Source organism: Macaca mulatta, chromosome 5 (genome assembly GCF_049350105.2).
Source record: "Macaca mulatta isolate MMU2019108-1 chromosome 5, T2T-MMU8v2.0, whole genome shotgun sequence".
NCBI lineage: Eukaryota > Metazoa > Chordata > Mammalia > Primates > Cercopithecidae > Macaca > Macaca mulatta.
In genome coordinates, this window is record NC_133410.1 from 155,700,390 (window position 1) to 155,718,619 (window position 18,230).

At 37.5% G+C, this 18,230-nt stretch overlaps 1 protein-coding gene across 1 annotated transcript; it reads left to right on the forward strand.

Moving 5' to 3' along the window:
* Window positions 1-8,231: 8,231 nt before the first annotated feature.
* LOC703794 (ribosomal protein L22-like) lies at window positions 8,232-8,707 on the forward strand. The gene has a single exon (XM_015139288.3). The coding sequence runs from the start codon at window positions 8,255-8,257 to the stop codon at window positions 8,639-8,641; it is 387 nt and encodes a 128-aa protein (XP_014994774.2). The 5' UTR covers window positions 8,232-8,254; the 3' UTR covers window positions 8,642-8,707.
* Window positions 8,708-18,230: the final 9,523 nt, after the last annotated feature.

Genomic DNA, 18,230 nt, shown 5'->3' on the forward strand with positions numbered 1-18,230 from the left:
GTTTATTTTAAGAGAGTATACTTCCCCAAAGACAAAAAAAGGAGATAGGATATTTTACCACTTTTTAAAAGAAGAACCCAGTTACTTCACAAGACTTTCCCAAAGGAATGTGTCTAAAATAACATATTCCACCTCATATTTCTACAGCTTGAAATACACACAAATTATCCCAAACTCATCTTCTTACCTCAATTCTGTTACTACCCCTAAGTCACCAAGAAAATGCCCCATGGAGTAAAATAAAATTCTAATGTAATCTCTTTCCAGCTCTTTGCTGTGTGACATAGTCCCATGGAATTATGTACCTTCTCAAATCGGTTGTAGACATCCTGGAAACTTTTTCATTTTCTTGATTACAAAAACAGCCTTTCCACACCCTTTCCCTTTCTCCTACCTTTTTCCTACATCGGATGCAGATGTAGGGGTCAGAGTTACAGAAGCCATATTGCAATTAGGAAGGAACAGCTGAAAGGAATGCAGAAATCTTGGATCTAACATTGTAAAATTGCTGAATTTGACTGAATTACCCAGTTCCTCCATTTGTTTTTCTGTTTGTCTGATTCGTTCCCCACTGTTCTTGAGCCCCTATGTGAAAACACATCAATTTGCAGACACGCCTATGATGCACATTGCATTACACCAGTGTTTACCAGTGTAAGTGTCCTCGGAATATGTGTTTGATGATATAATCCACCAAAATAGTGGGATGAAGACATGGTGTAGAGATAATTTTGTGATCAATATATTTGGGGAAAAAAAAAGGATACTCTGATCCCCTTCTAGAGCTTCACAATGCACATAAAACTGTTACAGACTTTGAAAAGGAGAAATACTATTGCAGAGAAATCTAAGCAACATTCAGAAGCTTCCCAATTTTATTGACCAAGGAACTAATATTAAAATTAATCCCTTTGTCATCTACAGTGTGTCCCTCAGAATTAGGGTTCTGAGGACCATGTGTGGGAACCACTGTACTACATCCATCCATAATTATTTTAATAATTATCATTTTATGCTTTCTTATTTACAAATGATCCATATGTTCTGACAAATTTTAGATAAACTCCTAGGAATTCAAACCAACGGAAATGTTGACACATACAGACAAAGGCAGGTATAATGAAATATGTGATTACTTCTGGCTAGTTACAAATTCCCCATTTTCTTTGGCTAGCAGATGTTGTCATTGACACTGTCAGCAATTATAACCTACATCTGCATTTCTGGATGAGACAACTCTTCTTAGGCAAAGTGCTTCAGACTTGTATTCCTTGATGAATCTTTGCTGCTGTTCTCTGTGAGGACAATTTCTGAGGTTCTGGGAAACCAGCGATTCTCTTGAATCTATGATATATTTGGTTTGTCATGTATTCTTAAGGTCCTTCTTCACCTTTCTTGCTGAACTTGCTTTCCCTTTGGGTAGAGTTTGTTCTCTTGGCAGAGAACAAACTTCCCTCCAGTTTGTTCTCTGACAGACCTCCAAGGAACTGTAGGTTGTAATCAACCACTCCCAGCATCCTTTTCCAAATTACTTACTCTGTGCCATGAGCCCAACTGTAGCTATCGGGGTGTGTTTGTTTTTTCCCTTTGCTCTCTTCACATTGTCTCAATTTTTGAGCCAGAATAATTTAAGCACTAGGGTCTTGTCGGGTTTTGCAACCATGAACAGCCTTACAAAGTCTAGGCGTTTTGCCAGAAATCTAAACTTTGTTGAACTATGTTAAAAGGTTAAGTGTTTCACAGAGTTCGGCCTCCCCCACCCCCACCACACTCCCTGCCTCTGCCTTGTTGGTAAATGTCTGCGTTATCAAGAAATGGAATAACTAATAATGTGCTGGATAGAACATTTTCAGTCATCACACTGTGACCATAGTCGTGTTAAAACCCCCAAACAAATGTTATTCACACATCTCTCCTTAATCAAAACGCTGAGGACAGAGAGTCATTGTTGTCATTTCAAGATGAAATGCTACACACTTTCCATAAAATATAAGTTTTAAAATAAAGCTCTTATCAATTATTTGTAAAAATTTCTATGTTAACCAAACAGCTTCACTAAAATGAATGTTGATGAGTAAAAATAAATCCAAACCTCTCCAGACTGGAGGGAAGTACTGGTTCCTTGGTCCCTAGTTTTGAAAGCTCCCTGTGATTATTTCCTGGAACACCAAAAGCTGGTTTACTCTTAGGATGCTTCCGAGGTTTTCAAGTGCACAGTCAATGAGCCTAATGAAGAGAAAGGAAATTTTAAAATGTTTGGGAATTATCCTGGGTCCTCTTGTTTCCTTAGCCCACATCACAGCTAAGAGTAACTGCTGTCAACTTCTCTGACAAAAGAGTTCCCACATTTGCCTAGTTCTCTCCATCCCCACTGTGGCCATCCTGATCCCAGTCACTACCCTCTCTTGCTTGGACTCCCATAATAATATCCTAACTGGCCTCCATTCATCCACTCTGCCTCCATTTTCCCAGAGCAGCCAGGCCATGAGGTCACCAGTGCCTTAAGATAAAAACACAAGCATCTTACCTTGTTTTATTCAGTCTCATCTTAAAGCACCGAAGTCTCACCACTTGGGGGCCTTCTTTCTTTGCTGCAAACACAGGAAGCTTATGTCTGACTGAACCACTGTGGGGCATGCCCTTCTGTCATCTTTGGCTGGCTGGCTCCCCTCTGTCCTCAGTTCTCAGCTAGTGTTGTCTCCCTAGGAGAGCCTTTCCCAGTCTCGCCTCTGTTATTCTCTACATAATCCACTTTTTAAATATTCCACCTGCCTTTCTCTATCTAATATTTTTTCTATTAATCACCTGTCTTCTAACTGCCTCCACTGGTCATGAGCAAGAATCATACCTAGTTTACTGACATATCTCCAGCACCTATAATAGTGCTTGGGGCACCAGAAGAACAAGATAAATATGTATTGAATGAATACATGAGCAAGACCAGAATAAAAAATTGGGTGCTTACTGCAGCTCCTGTGGCTTAGCTGTTGAAAGGCATAACACAAACAGTTATTAGGTACTTTTGGGTAAGGGTCTGTCAGGGACTGGACATCTTGATAGATGTTTTAGGGGTGTGCCATGCACATTTGCCAACTGAACCAGAGAAAATACCGTATTTACAGGCACATAAGAAGCTATGTTTGTCTTCTTTTGTGGGGATATTTGTGTCTTTGTCATTTTCAGTATAACCTTTCCAAGACAATCTCCTAAGAAGAAATTTCCCTAAACAAAGAGTATGTATTTTTGCTTAGTGTGCTAAGGTAAATGACTGGGGGATTTTTGCTAGATTGTCACAACTTTATAAGGAGTTTATGAATACTTGATTAAGTAACATAGTGCCCTTACTTCTCATCAAATAGCCAACTTACATGACTCATATGCATAGGTTGAAAATTACATCTGCGATCAAAGATCAGAGGCAAAATTGGTCACTGGAAACTACTTAATACATCCTTGGCTTCTAAGCTGGGCTTCATCTAAAGCCAGGATTAACAACGGAAAGCATGACCAGAATGGAATGTGAGGTTTGAACACTGGGGAGAAGATGTCCCCAGGGCTGTGAACTGCCTTTGGTCAGCAGCCCTGGGAGCCAGGCTTGTTTCAGTCTAATGCAATTTTGCTCTCATGATCAATGGGATGGGAGGAAAACTGGGTGAGGGAACACACTGAAATATGTTTTATAAGATAAAAGAGAAAGATCATGTAAGGTCACTTCTGAGAGAATGAAGATAATGACAAATGTATTGATAGAATAAAAAGTGAGGAAATAGGCTGCCTCCAGTTTCATATGTAATAGAGCTTATAGAAGGCACAACTTCTCTGAGATTCATGCCTCCACAGAGGCAGCCAAAGTAGAACCTGATCTGATAAAATTAGTGTCCTGCCATTGATCATACTGTATGTAAAGATACTAGATGATAATAAGGATAAGCAACTTCCTACTCCTAAACTCTCACAAGAGGAAGCATAGGATAAGGAAAAAGACTGCAATCCTTTTTGAAGAATAACATGAAAAGAAAAATTATAGACCTGGATCAAAGAGGGCACCTCTATCTTCACTTATTTATTTAATATGTATTTATTGGGCAATACTTTGTGCCAGGCATTGCATCTGGTACCAGGTACATAAAGATAACTAAGTCATAGATCTTGAAAATAGATTCAGGAAAACACAGACTATAGCAAGCCCTACACAAGTTGAAGTTGGTTGCAGCAGAAGTGTCAGACCAAAGAGGGACTGTTAGGTGAGAAGGGAGAAATATGAGCCTGGGAAGGCCGCAAGTCACTTCTGAAAATATTGATTAAATACAGGCATACCTTGTTTTATTGCACTTTGCCTTATTGTACTTCACAATACTGCAATTTTTACAAATTGAAGGTTTGTGGTAACCCTGCATCTGCCAACTCTATGAGACCCACATTTCTAATGTCATGTGCTCACTCTGTGTCTTTGTCACATCTTAGTATTTCAAACATTTTCATTATCATTACATCTGGTATAGTGATCTGTGATCGCTAGTCTTTGGTGTTACTATTGTAATTATCTGGGAGCATCAGGAGCCATGCCCATGTAGGACAGTGAACTTAATCTATAAATGTTGTGTTTCTATTGCTTCACTGACTGGCAATTCCCCCATCGCTCTCCCGCTCCTTAGGCCTCCCTGAGACACAATAACTGAAATTAGGCCATTTAGTAACCACGCAACAACCTCTAAGTGTTCAAGTAAAAGGAAGAGTTGCACATATCTTGCTTTAAACAAAAAGCTAGAAATGACTAAGCTTAGTGAAGAAGGCGTGTCAATAGCCAAGACAGGCTGAAAGCTAAGCTTCTTGAGCCAGATGGTTAGCTGAGCTGTGAATACAAAGGAAAACTTTTTGAAGGAAATTAAAAGTACTACTCCAGCAAACACATGAATGAGAAAAAAAAAAAATGAGAAAAAAACAAAACAGGCTTATTGCTGATATGGAGAAAGTTTGAGTTGTTTGGATAAAAGATCAAACCAATCACAATCTTTTGTTAAGGCGAAGCTAAATCCAGAGCAGGAACCTAAGTCTAGTTAATACTAAGAAGGCTGAGAGAGGTGAGGAAGCTGCAGAAGAAAAATTTGAAGCTAGCAGGGGTTGGTTCATGAAGTTAAGAAAAGAACCCATCTCTATAACGTAAACGTGCAAGGTGAAACAGCAAGTGCTGATGTAGAAGCTGCAGCAACTTATCCAGAAGATCTAACTAAAATAATAGATAAAGGTCGCTAGACTGAACAACAGATTTTCAATGCAGATAAAACAGCTTTATATTGGAATAAGACATCATTTAGGACTTTTATAGCTAGAGAAGAGAAGTCAAAGTCTCAAAAGACAGGCTGACTCTCTTGTTACAGGCGAATGCAACTGGTGACATTAAGTTGAAGCCAATGCTCATTTACCATTCTGAATGTCCTAGGCTTCTGTCTTGGTTCATTTCTGTTTCTGTAAAGAAATATACAAATCTGGGTAATTTGTAAAGAAATCAGGTTTAGTTGGCTCGTGGTTCTCCAGGCTGTACGAGAAGCATAGCACCAACATCTGCTTCTGGTAAAGAACTCAGACTGCTTCCCCTCATGGTGGAAAGTGAACAGGAGCAGGCAGAGATCACATGGGGAGAAATAGGGAGAAAGAGGGGGGGGGGGGGGAGAGAGAGAGAGAGAGAGAGAGAGAGAGAAAGCAGGGAGGGAGGTGCCAGACTCTTTTTAACAACCAGCTCTCATGGAATGAATAGAGCAAGAAGACACTCATTAGTGTGAGGATAGCATCAAGCCATTCTGAGGGATCTGGCCCCCACAATCCAAACACCTCCCACCAGGTCCTAACTCCAACACTGGGGATCAAATTTCAACATGAGGTTTGGAGTGTCACATACACAAACTATATAGTAAGGCTTTAAGAATTATGCTGGCTGGGTGCAGTGGCTCACACCTGTAATCCCAGTACTATGGCAGGCCAAGGTGGGCAGATCACTTGAGGCCAGGAGTTCGAGACCAGCCTGGCTAACATGGTGAAACTCCGCCTCTACTAAAAATATAAACATTAGCCAGATGTGGTGGCATACGCTTGTAATACTAGCTACTCTGGAGGCTGAGGCAGGAGAATTGCTTGAACCCCAGAGACAGAGGTTACAGTAAGCAAAGATTGCACCACTGCACTCCAGCCTGGGCAACAGAGCGAAATTCCATTTCAAAAAATAATAATAATAATTGACAATAATAGACAAATAATAGACAAACAGACAATAATAATAATAGACCAAACAGCAAAATCATGAGTGAACTCCCATTCACAATTGCTACAAAGAGAATAAAATACCTAGGAATACAACTTACAAGGGATGTGAAGGACCTCTTTAAGGAGAACTACAAACCACTGCTCAAGGAAATAAGAGAGGACACAAACGGAAAAACATTCCATGCTCATGGATAGGAAGAATCAATATTGTGAAAATGGCCATATTGTCTAAAGTAATTTATAGATTCAATGCTATTTCCATCAAGCTACCACTGACTTTCTTCACAGAATTAGAAAAAACTACTTTAAATTTCATATGGAACCAAAAAAGAGCCTGTATAACCAAGACAATCCTAAGCAAAAAGAACAAAGCTGCAGGCATCATGCTACCTGACTTCAAACTATACTACAAGGCTACAGTAACCAAAACAGCATGGTACTGGTACCAAAATAGATATATAGACAAATGGAACAGAACAGAGGCCTCAGAAATAATTCCACACATCTACAATCATCTGATCTTTGACAAACCTGACTATTGGGGGAACCCACCCCCAATATTTCAACATAGGTTATTTCTATTTTCCATAAGTGTCAGCCAGCTGATAAATAAAGAGAGACAGTATGAAGAGAGGAATTTTACAACTGGGCCACTGGGGGTGATATCACATATTGGTAGGACTGTGATGCCCCCTGAGTCTCAGACCAGCAAGTTTTTATTAAGGGTTTCAAAAGGGGAGGGGGTGTAAGAACAGAGAGTAGGTATAAAGATCACATGCTTCAAAGGGCAAAAAGCAGAACTACTAATAAGGGTCTAACAAAGATCACATGCTTCTGAAGGAACAGGACAAAGGGAAAAACCAGAACTACTGATAAGGGTCTATGTTCAGCAGTGCACATATTGTCTTGAAAAACATCTTAACAGAAATCAGGGTTTGAGAGCAGAGAACTGGTCTGACCACAAATTTACCAGGATGGAGTTTTTCCCCACCCTAGTAAGCCTGAGGGTACTGCAGGAGGCCAGGGCATATCTCACTCCTTATCTCAACCGCATAAGACAGACACTCCCAGAGTGGCCGCTTATAGACCTCCCCCAAGGAATGCATTCCTTTCCCAGCGTATTAATATTAATATTCCTTGCTAGGAAAAGAATTTAGCGATATCGCTTCTACTTGCACGTCTGTTTATAGGCTCTCTGTAGGAAGAAAAATATGGCTGTTTTTGCCCAACCCTGCAGGCAGTCGGACCTTATGGTTGTCTTCCCTTGTTCCCTAAAAATCGCTGTTATTCTGTTCTTTTTCAAGGTGCACTGATTTCATATTGTTCAAACACACATGTTTTACCATCAATTTGTACAGTTAACACAATTATCACAGTGGTCCTAAGGTGATGTACATCCTCAGCTTATGAAGATAACAAGATTAAGAGACTAAAGTAAAGACATGCATAAGAAATTATAAAAGCATTATTTGGGAACTGATAAATGTCCATATTAAAATTAAATCTTCATAATTTATGTTCTTCTGCCACGGCTCCAGCCAGCCCCTCTGTTCGCAGTCCCTGACTTCCTGCAACACCTGACAAAAACAAGAAATGGTGACAGGATTCCCTATTTAACAAATGCTATTGGGAAAACTGGCTAGCCATATGCAGAAAACTGAAATTGGACCCGTTCCTTACACCTTATACAAAAATCAACTCAAGATGGATTAAAGACTTAACTGTAAAACCTAAAATAATAAAAACCCTAGAAGAAAACCTAGGCAATACCATTCAGGACATAGGCATGGGTAAAGACTTCATAACTAAAACACCAAAAGCAATGGCAACAAAAGTCAAAATTGACAAGTGGGATCTAATTAGGATATTAACCATGATAGCTCACAGTGATAGTACCAACTAATCCTCAAATGCCATCTAAGTTTTGTATATTTCACCAATGATACACTTTAGAGCAAAAAGATCCAATCCAGCCCTTTCTAACTCTGCTGTGGCCATGGCTCCAGGGAAAAAACTTGTGGCGAAGGGGGGCAAAAAAAAGAAGCAGGTTCTGAAGTTCACTCTTGATTGCACCTTCCCTGTAGAAGATGGAATCATGGATGCTGCCAATTTTGAGCAGTTTTTGCAAGAAAGGATCAAAGTGAACGGAAAAGCTGGGAACCTTGGTGGAGGGGTGGTGACTATTGAAAGGAGCAAGAGCAAGATCACCGTGACATCTGAGGTGCCTTTCTCCAAAAGGTATTTGAAATATCTCATCAAAAAATATTTGAAGAAGAATAATCTACGTGACTGGTTGCGCGTAGTTGCTAACAGCAAAGAGAGTAGTGAATTATGTTACTTCCAGATTAACCAGGACGAAGAAGAGGAGGAAGATGAGGATTAAATTTCATTTATCTGGAATATTTTGTATGAGTTCTTGAATAAAACTTGGGAACCAAAAAAAAAAAAAGATCCAATCCAGAATCATGCATTTGGTTGTCATGTCCCTCAGTTGTCTAGTCCCTTCAGCCTAGAACAGATTTGCAGTCTTTCCTTGATTTTCCTGACTTTGACACTGGAAACATTGCAGACAAGTTACTTTGTAGCATGTCCCTCCATTTGGCTTTGTTCAGTAATTCTTTTTGATTAAATTCAGACTATGCCTTTTTGGCAAGAATATTTCAGAGGTGACAACATGTTCTCACTGAATTCTACCAGATTACAAGTCATTTTTATTAGTCCCATTACTAATGATGTTTACTTTGATTTCTTGAGTGAAGTGGTATCTGCAAAGCTTCTCCATTACAAAATTCTTCCTTTATCCTTAGAAATTAACAATTATTTTGTGCAGAAATATTTTGAAACTATGTAAATATCCTGCTTCTCTCCAAATTTTCTATTTATTCGTAAATGTATTTATACCTAAATGAATTTCCTATTTCATTTAGTGGGTTATAACCCATTACTATCATTATTTTTATGCTCAAATTGTCCCAACTTTGGCTACAAGAAGCCAATTTAAGCTCATTTCTATTTCCTTTTGACTTGTTCCCAACATCCTTATAGCACATCCTTACTTTCTGGCACACGATGTCCTGTTTCATATTTTCCCTGCCCCATCCTTGAAATTAGCTATTTTCTCAAGGAGCCCTGGCTCTTTTGCATGGAAAATGGTATTTAAAAGCCAAGATGTGAGTGTTAGGTGTGTTTATTGCTATTGGAGTGTCACTGCTTCCACCCCTCTCAGTAGGGAAAGCTAGAAAATATATGTATGTAATACATACACAGATAACTTCCATATCTGTACATTTATATTTTTAATTATCTTTCTGTGTATCTACCTATTTATCCATCTTCCTATCTATTATCTATCAGAGACCAGGAGTTCACATGGACATTACATATCCAATCTAACAACTGGGCTTATTCTAGTTTCCTCCCTTTCTGTATTTCTAACTCCCTTCTCCAAAAGTGAGAAATCTGTCTCAATTATTTGTATCTATTTATTAATTTTTGAGATGGAGTCTCGCTTTGTCACCCAGGCTGGAGTGCAGTGGCACAATCTGCAACCTCCGCCTCCCAGGTTCAAGCAATCCTCTTGCTTCAGCCTCCTGAGTAGTTGGGATTACAGGAACCCACTACCATGCCCAGCTAATTTGTTTTGTATTTTCAGTAGACACGGGGTTTCACCATGTTGGCCAGGCTGGTTCCCGAAGTCCTGACCTTGTGATCCACCTGCCTTGGCCTCCCAAAGTGCTGAGATTACAGGCGTGAGCCACCGTGCTCAGCCCTTCAATTACTTTTTATGTATTTATGTAATTGATCCATCCCACTGTATGTAATCTGACATCAGTCCTCTCCTGCGAGGCTGCCTCCTCTTCTCTGCATAGCTATGATTCCACATTCTGAGCTGCCCTTCCTTCCATGTAGACAGTTCCTCTCCCTGCTCGGACTCTGACAGCTCACATCACATCACTGTGAGGCACCGCACCTGACCCTGCTTGGGTCACCTCCCACCAGGCCACCTCCAACAAGGACACTCTCCTCTCCCTGCTTGAGCTCTGACATCCCACCCCAGGCCACCCTCCTTAGAGTTTCTCTTCCTGTCCTACTCCAGCTTCACCTCCACATGGACTCACTCTTCACCCTGCTCAGGGTTGATACTCTCTGCCAACTTACCTCTGTCCCTCTGCATGGACATCCTCCAAACTCTGATCAGGCTCAAACTCACCAGTCTGCCCCTGCAGGGATGCCTTTTCCAGCCTGCATGGATTCTGACATTGGACACCCTACTGTGGACCATCTTCAATCTGCTTAGGCTCTGTGCCACTGCAGTCCCTCTCTGACACACACATACCTCAGATGCTTGCCTTGTTCTGTCCCACTTCATGATTTAGGACTGAATTTTTCAGGAAGGAAAGAGAAGAGCTCTGAAAGACTTTTAATAGAAAAGGGTTTCGGGATGTCTACAGACTTATAGTTTGTCATTTTCTAATCTTAATGTTTATAACTAATATTTTAGTATGAATTATTAATTTATCTTAGATGAATAAAATTCACTGAGTTCATTGGTATCTCATAAGATGTAAAACTAACCCTTCTGATATTCTGGAGAAATGTTTATTTTATCTGATATCTGTCTCCTATGAGCAGAAGGAGTGAATCATTCATATTTTTTGTCATTTTGAAGAAGACCAAGGTCTGGAAAAGCTTAAAAAATTACAGGTCTATAGCAAATGATTAATAATTAATAGTAAGCCATGTGACATTCTAGCATGTCACGTAGTAATCACCATAGTTTTAAGGAAAGCTTACTGCCTGACGAATGTCTTTTTTTTTTTTTTTTTTTCACTTCTCTAAAGTCTTTTAATGCACTTTATTGGGTTTTGGTGTAAATTAAGAATAAGAAAGACATTTTTATCAGTTTTTATGAGGTTAAAAAAATTGATTTATAAAATGTTAACTTTAAGTGAGAATTCATTCCTTTCATTTGCTTCACTGTGTCAAGTTTGTTTGGAAATGCAACCTGTGTGTGCCTGTGTGTCATCACTTTGCATGCAAGTTTTCTCCGGCCTCATTTTAATACATATTGTGTTAAACCACTTACTAATGTTTTTACATGTGTGGTTTTACATTTGATCCTGTATTTATTCTTATCATCTAAAAATTTTCAAAAAATAAAAACATTCAATATTTAGTCACACAGATACACTACCGATTTCTTTATTTTACCTTTTCTTTACGGTGTCATGAATGTATTTAAGTAATCAGTTGCAAAGTGAAACTGTCGATTTGATTGTTTATTTTCATAGAGCTCAAAAAACAATGGCTCAGGCTTTACTAAATTTATTTTTTCCATTGAAGGTATTTTTTCTTCTTTGGTAAAATCTATGTGTTATCATTTCTTAAAACTAGCAAATCTCTAGCCCTATTTCTGCATGGAGCTTCATTTAAAGTAAGCTATTTTGAAATCCAATAGTGACCAAAGTAGAATGTCATTTTCCTCTTAGAGTAGGGACAAGGTATTTTCTCTTCCCAAATACGAATAGAAAGAAATTCATTATTTTTCTCTGATACTAACCTTATACATTTTACAGGCTTTCTTGTTTTTCAAGGATGTGGCAATTGCAGTAATTCTAGCAGCATATTTTCCTTCAATTTATTTTTTGGAAATCTGTTATTTAAAAAAAAATGAGCCCATATCAAACTCAAAAATGTTGTAAAACAATTGCCGTACAGGTTTCAATAATAGCTACAATACCCTAGATGTTTTATAATTTACTAGTTTGGTTACTAATGATTTCACCTTCTACTAGTCTAATTGATTTGTTGAAGATAATGGCTATGTGTATCCATCAGCTTTCAATCTTGTTAGAAATGTTTTGATCCTTTTTCCTATCTTATCTTTTTGTCTTACCTACAAACAACATACTTTTCATCTATTAATAGATATATGGGATTCAGGAGTAAAATTCTTTTCTGCTTGCATTACAAAATGAAAACAAATGTGCACTCCTCCCTGAGTGTGGTTTATGATTTAATAATGCCACAGTTTCTGGTCTTGTCAGTATTCTTACCTCTGCAAGCATATTTTGAGGCCGCCCAACCTCATACACACCTCGTGTCATGTGGGTATCAGGAATAAATGGCAAATCTTGTAAGTGGTGTGCCTCTACGCACCACTTCGAGTGCAAGGAGAAATGCAAAATACACCTTTTTGCCAGTTTTTCATTCCACTGAAGCATTTCCTTTGGCTAACTCGTGACAATTTGCATTTTCACTTATAATACTTTAATACTTTTACCAATCTAATCACTGAATATACATTTATTTTTAATTAATTGACCAGAAATTCTGTCTTTCATTCACAATGTAAAATGTATAGACACATTCACACCCTCAACTACAATACAATTATGTATATAATTTTTATAATAACAGGCATATGTAGCCTGTGATAGTCTATGAAAAATATCATTTAAAACAAATGTTATCCTATTTTTAAGTATGGGAAATGTTTCATATTTGATATAAAGCAGATGAAATATACTGTTATCATCAAAATCATATCTATTATACATTCTTCCAGTTTTTCTGAAACTTAATTCACTAAACTCAAATGAATAAATTCCTCATAGGGAAAAAATATCTCTCAGCTAAAACTGAATTCTTGATTAGGTCTAGACTTGTAGTTTGGTGTCACGGATTAGACATCCCTCTGGTTTTAAGGAATGTTAAATGTTACTATAAGCTGCTTAAGGTTTTTAAAGGAGGCACACTCTCAAGGAGTTGGAACTAATTTTTAACATTTGCATAATGCACATGTCCAGTTGGTTGAACTGCTGACTTAAATCTATCTTTGAAAGATAGAGTGAGGCTTTGCACAAATGCAGAAAGGTCGAGTTATGCTAATGAGAACCATTTAGTCAGCTGCCTGACACTTATCGGACATGATAATCAAATTGCAGTATAGGCAGTAAACTCCCATGTATGCTATGGCTTTTAAACCCATAAGGTATGCAAGAAACCACTGTACCTTCAAGCTGCATTCAGCTTGGCGATATATTAAACCAAAGGGGTGTGTGTGTGTGTGTGTGTGTGTGTGTGTGTGTAAGCCCAGAGGAGGACGGAAGGGAAGAAATGGCTTATGTTGCTCAGCAGCGTCCCTGCTTATGGATTAGGAGCAGGGACAAAGAAACAGTGCATAGAAGACAGTAGCCAACCTATGAAGATTTTGTCATAGGGTTGAGATGAAAGGAGCAAAGCAGGAAGAGGAAAAGAGTTGGGATTAAAAGATAGGAGGAGATAAAATCTTAACAGTGAACAGTGCTGATATATGGGAAGAGAAAAAGGTATTTGCCAGTTGTCAAAAAGCTACATATACGGGGAAGGGGCCGGGGAGGATCTTTTTCATTTGTATAAGAATAACCCAGTACCATGTCTTTAAATTTGGAAATTGACTTTACTGGACTTTCATATTAATTTATAGTCTATATTGAATTTGTAAAACCATAGCAAAATGGTAAACTAATTTAAATGCTGGTTAAGTCTTCATATTCATTTTATAATTGCCAGGAATCCTATAGGCATGGACCCACAGCTAGAGAATCCTCAAACTTGAAGCCTTATCAGCTGTTCTTGGGACCCTCTTAATAAATCATGCCTAGAATGAATGAACCTTCTCCTCAGGTCCCACTTTGGAATTTCACCAATACAGAGTCATTAGTTAAGAATCTCTCTTGTGCAATTATATTCCAATATTGTTTTCATGTTTTAGTACAGCTAGTAATTAGAAATAATTATTGACATCTAAATGATAAATGCTGCTGTATGGTATCTCCTAGCGTGGCCAAATAGTAGCACAAAGGATAAATTGGACATTATAATAACAGTGGATTTGTGAGATATAAGAGAAGGTTATCCTTTAAAACTAAAAGAAATATTTTTGGAGGTTGGCAAGGAATACTCAATGAGGAGATAAACTTTTACAGCGTGCTATTAGACCAAAAGATTTTCATATTTATTTAGCAAATATTTGCTGTTTCTAGATTGGTTTTGCCAGCCTTTCACAAAGAATGTTTCAAAGAATAATGGTCCCAACAATGAACTACTTTAAAATAAAAAGTTTCATGTTTAAATGATTGTGAGAATGTGGGATATCAAATCCCCCTTTTGGAGATTCCCAATATATGCAACCAAAATAAAGGTTACATAATGTTTATACAGCCATGAAAACCTCTTAAAATAGTTTCATTTATTTGACCCTAAACACTTCCTGTATTTAACCTTAATAATTTCCTGTAATACTATTGTACCACAACAATTTTAAAAGCTGATGTATTTTTCCATTCATCTGTTTATCCATTTTTTCCTGATACCATATTATTTTAATTACCAGGAATTCAAATCAAGTTTAAATATCTCATAGAGTAAAATCTTCTAAGCCATTATTTTTCTTCTTAAAACATTTTAGCTCTTCCTTGCATATTAATTTTTCTAAATTAATGTCAGGATATTTTCCAAGAAAGAAATATTGAGGTTTTAAAATTAGAATTCATTAATACTTTAAATTAAAAGGAAAAATAGATATATTTATTTGAATAAATCTATTCTTCAAGAACAGATTATATCTTCATTTGTCCCACTCATCATTTATGGAAGAGAAAATCACTGAGTACACTTTTAAAGTTTTCTTAATATAGGATTCTTGCTTGTTATTGTTAATATTGTTAGTGAGGTCTTCAGTTTCAGATAACAGAGTGTTTTTAGGTATTTAGAGACAAATCTATTAACATTTTTCCCACATTTATTCTATACTAGCCAATTATCTGAACTATTGGAAATTTTGGTGGGATGATTTTTTGTTTGTTTTCCTAGATTAACATATTATCTGTAAATAATAATCTTGTGTTTTATTATATATTATTATTGGTGGGTTTCTTGTTTCTGCTTTGTATCTTACTGTATTGGTTTGAAATGGAAATACGATAATGACAGACATTCTTATTCCCCATGGTTTTTCACCATTAAAGATGATATTGGCAATTGATTTGAGGTGGGCACGAGTTATCTTGTTAAAGAATTATTCTTCAAGTCCTAGCTCACAGCTAGAGTTATACACAAATAGAGGCTTAATTTTTATCGTGGGCTTTCAAAATCTTTCTCAATGGTTTATCATTATTAACTTTTTGAAATAATTACATTAATTAATATTCTAATAGATAAATAACCCTTACATTCCTTGCTAACCCTAGTTAGTGATGGTGGATTGCTCTTAGATATACCAAGGAATATGGCTTACTATTGTTTAAAAATTAATATACATTCATAACAATAATTGCTCTGAGGTTTTCTTTGGCTGGAGAGGGTGGGAGAGAAGGAAAGGATCTTTTACAGGTATTTTTGGCAGGAATATTGTCCATCATTTTATATGCTTCAAAATGATTTATTAATTTAACATATAGTATAAGAAATATGAGCTCCTTTAAAGATTCCTACAAATTAACCGCAAAAATATGCAACCTAGAAATCTATAAGAAATTTTTATAAGTTAAAATTTTAGTTCCATGAGTATTGATCTGTTAAGATTTCTTTAAAAATTTTGTTTAAAATTGTGTGGGTGTGTCAATGTTGGTAAAAGTTAGCTCAGTGTTAAAACAGATTAATTTTTTTTTGCATTTATAAGAAAAAGAGAATGCAAAATATGTATCATTGGAAAGAAGGATTTGGAGTCAAGTATACTTGGAGAACATTGAACTGAATAAATTTTAATAGGCTTGTTTACTGCAGAATTTCTCAGAACTCTCTATGTAAGAGAATCCTTTGACTTTCTCAATAGGAGAGACATATGGTAAGCAGGTGGTAAATCCCAAAATTATTTACTATGGAACAACTTTGCCCTGAGCATCCTGCAGATGGAATATACTTTCAGGAATGTCAATTTCTATTATACTCATCATATAGAAACAAATAGGTAGGTAGATATATGGACAATTACAGAGAAATTTTTGAAATATTGCTATAATTTTCCTATGAGTTTCATCAATATTTTTAAATAATCATAATTTGTCTGCATTTAAGGTTTTCTGCAATAAGTGCTTTCTTGATTGAATTTCCTTGTTCTTCATGGTTGTGAATTGTGTAATGGTCACCTCAGGTCAGTCAACAGATCTTGAGAGTTCAGCATAGCAGAGTATTCTTCCTTTGACCTTTTACCCTGGTCAATATTTTCCCTTAGGCATTACTTGAATATTTTCCTTTTAGAAAGGGGTTAGAAGTGCTGCTAACTGCCATTTAGGAAAGAGATTCTAAATGAAGACTAACTAAAATAAACCATTACATATCAGAGTTGGGATTATTAAAAAGCCATGACCTAAGTGAGGAAAAACACAGACACCTTTCTTATATAACATTGCAATGGTCATGGCATTGCAGAACCATCCTTAGCTAAAGATTTGTAGATGCTTTATCAATAATACACCAAAGACAGAGGTTGAATGCTATCATTTTGGATGACTGGGATTTAACTCACTGGTAGACACACACAGAGAGACTCATACATACAGTCACACAAATATGTACACACATCCCTAAACTTTACTTTGGCAAAGCAAGTGAAAGACACACAAAAGGGAAAATAATAAAGGTAAACTTTACGTCTTTCCTAGTGTTGCCTAGACCCAGCCTACACAAATCTAGTTTTTTCTTTTTAATCACACTCCCCTAACCCTGTGGTTTAGTAGCATCCATCTTAATATTGAGCCACGGAACAAGGCTTTTTCAATCTGCTCACATGCCAGGGTGTGTCAACAGCCAGGAAAGGTTATTTATTCCATGTACATGAGTGGCTTCGCGGCAGCACGGGCCCTTTAGATCTCATCAGGTCTCATCAGCTGGGCGTTTCAGAGCCCAGAATGAGAAGCCTCTTACTATTCAGAGGGAGGATAACAACCAAAATGTAAATAGCCTCATGTAGTTTTGTTAATTATCGAGAAAAATAGGCCCAAACTTTGTAGCATTGTCAGTGCACTCATATAGCCAACATTTCTGGAAAAAAAATATAGATATAGATATAGATTAAAGCACTAAGACTAAAAACATACAATTTCACTCACTAGCCCAAGAGTTTTTGCTGTGACCCATGTATACAAAGCAGGAACTACTTTTGGCGTCTGATAAAGGATTCATCCATGCCGCGGAAACAAGTCTTGGATGTGATCTTTGTGTCTCACATACTGAAGCCATCTTAGAGCTCGCCATTCAGGCAGGGGGTAAAAAAAAAAAAAAAAAAAAAAAAAAAAAAAAAAAAAAAGGCTGTGGCAGCACATCAGGTTCTGAAAGGGGAAAGGCCCATCATACAAGGAGATTGGCTCTTCTGCTTCCGCAGACATGGTTCTCATTATCCTTGATCCTAATTGCCAAACTATCAGGAATATACTTGGTCTGGAGAAATACAGTCCTTATATTCTCATTGTCAAACAGCAAACAACAAAAACCCAAACCACGATTCTCATTTTCATGGTTGCAGCCAAGCTAATTTCCCGTAACCTCTCCCTACCATGAAACTCAATTATCTAAGTGATCCGAACTTATACAAGTACACTTGTGGGAGTAGCAATTCCAGCCTGCCCAAGTGGTTTGCAAGGGCAAGACGGATGGGAAGAAGTTTCCAGCCCCTCACATCTCAGAAAGGGTCAGGAGTTGTGAGTGGCCACAGGCATCCTTGACCACTGGGGTACAACTGTTCGTCTTTGAAACTGGCTCTGCTACAGGAACATTTTTAAGTGTGATACATTTTAAGGGACACAGTGGTTTACATTTTAACAGGCAAAGTGCAAAATGAGTAGTTGGTATGGAAACAGACCTACCCAGCTAAAGTCATTTGCAGGCCTCTGCCAATAGATTCTGGAATCCTATTTCTGAGCCCATTCCCTGGGATGGAAGGCAGCGCAGCCACCTGACTGTCACGCAGAGGTCTGTCCTCATCCATCAGT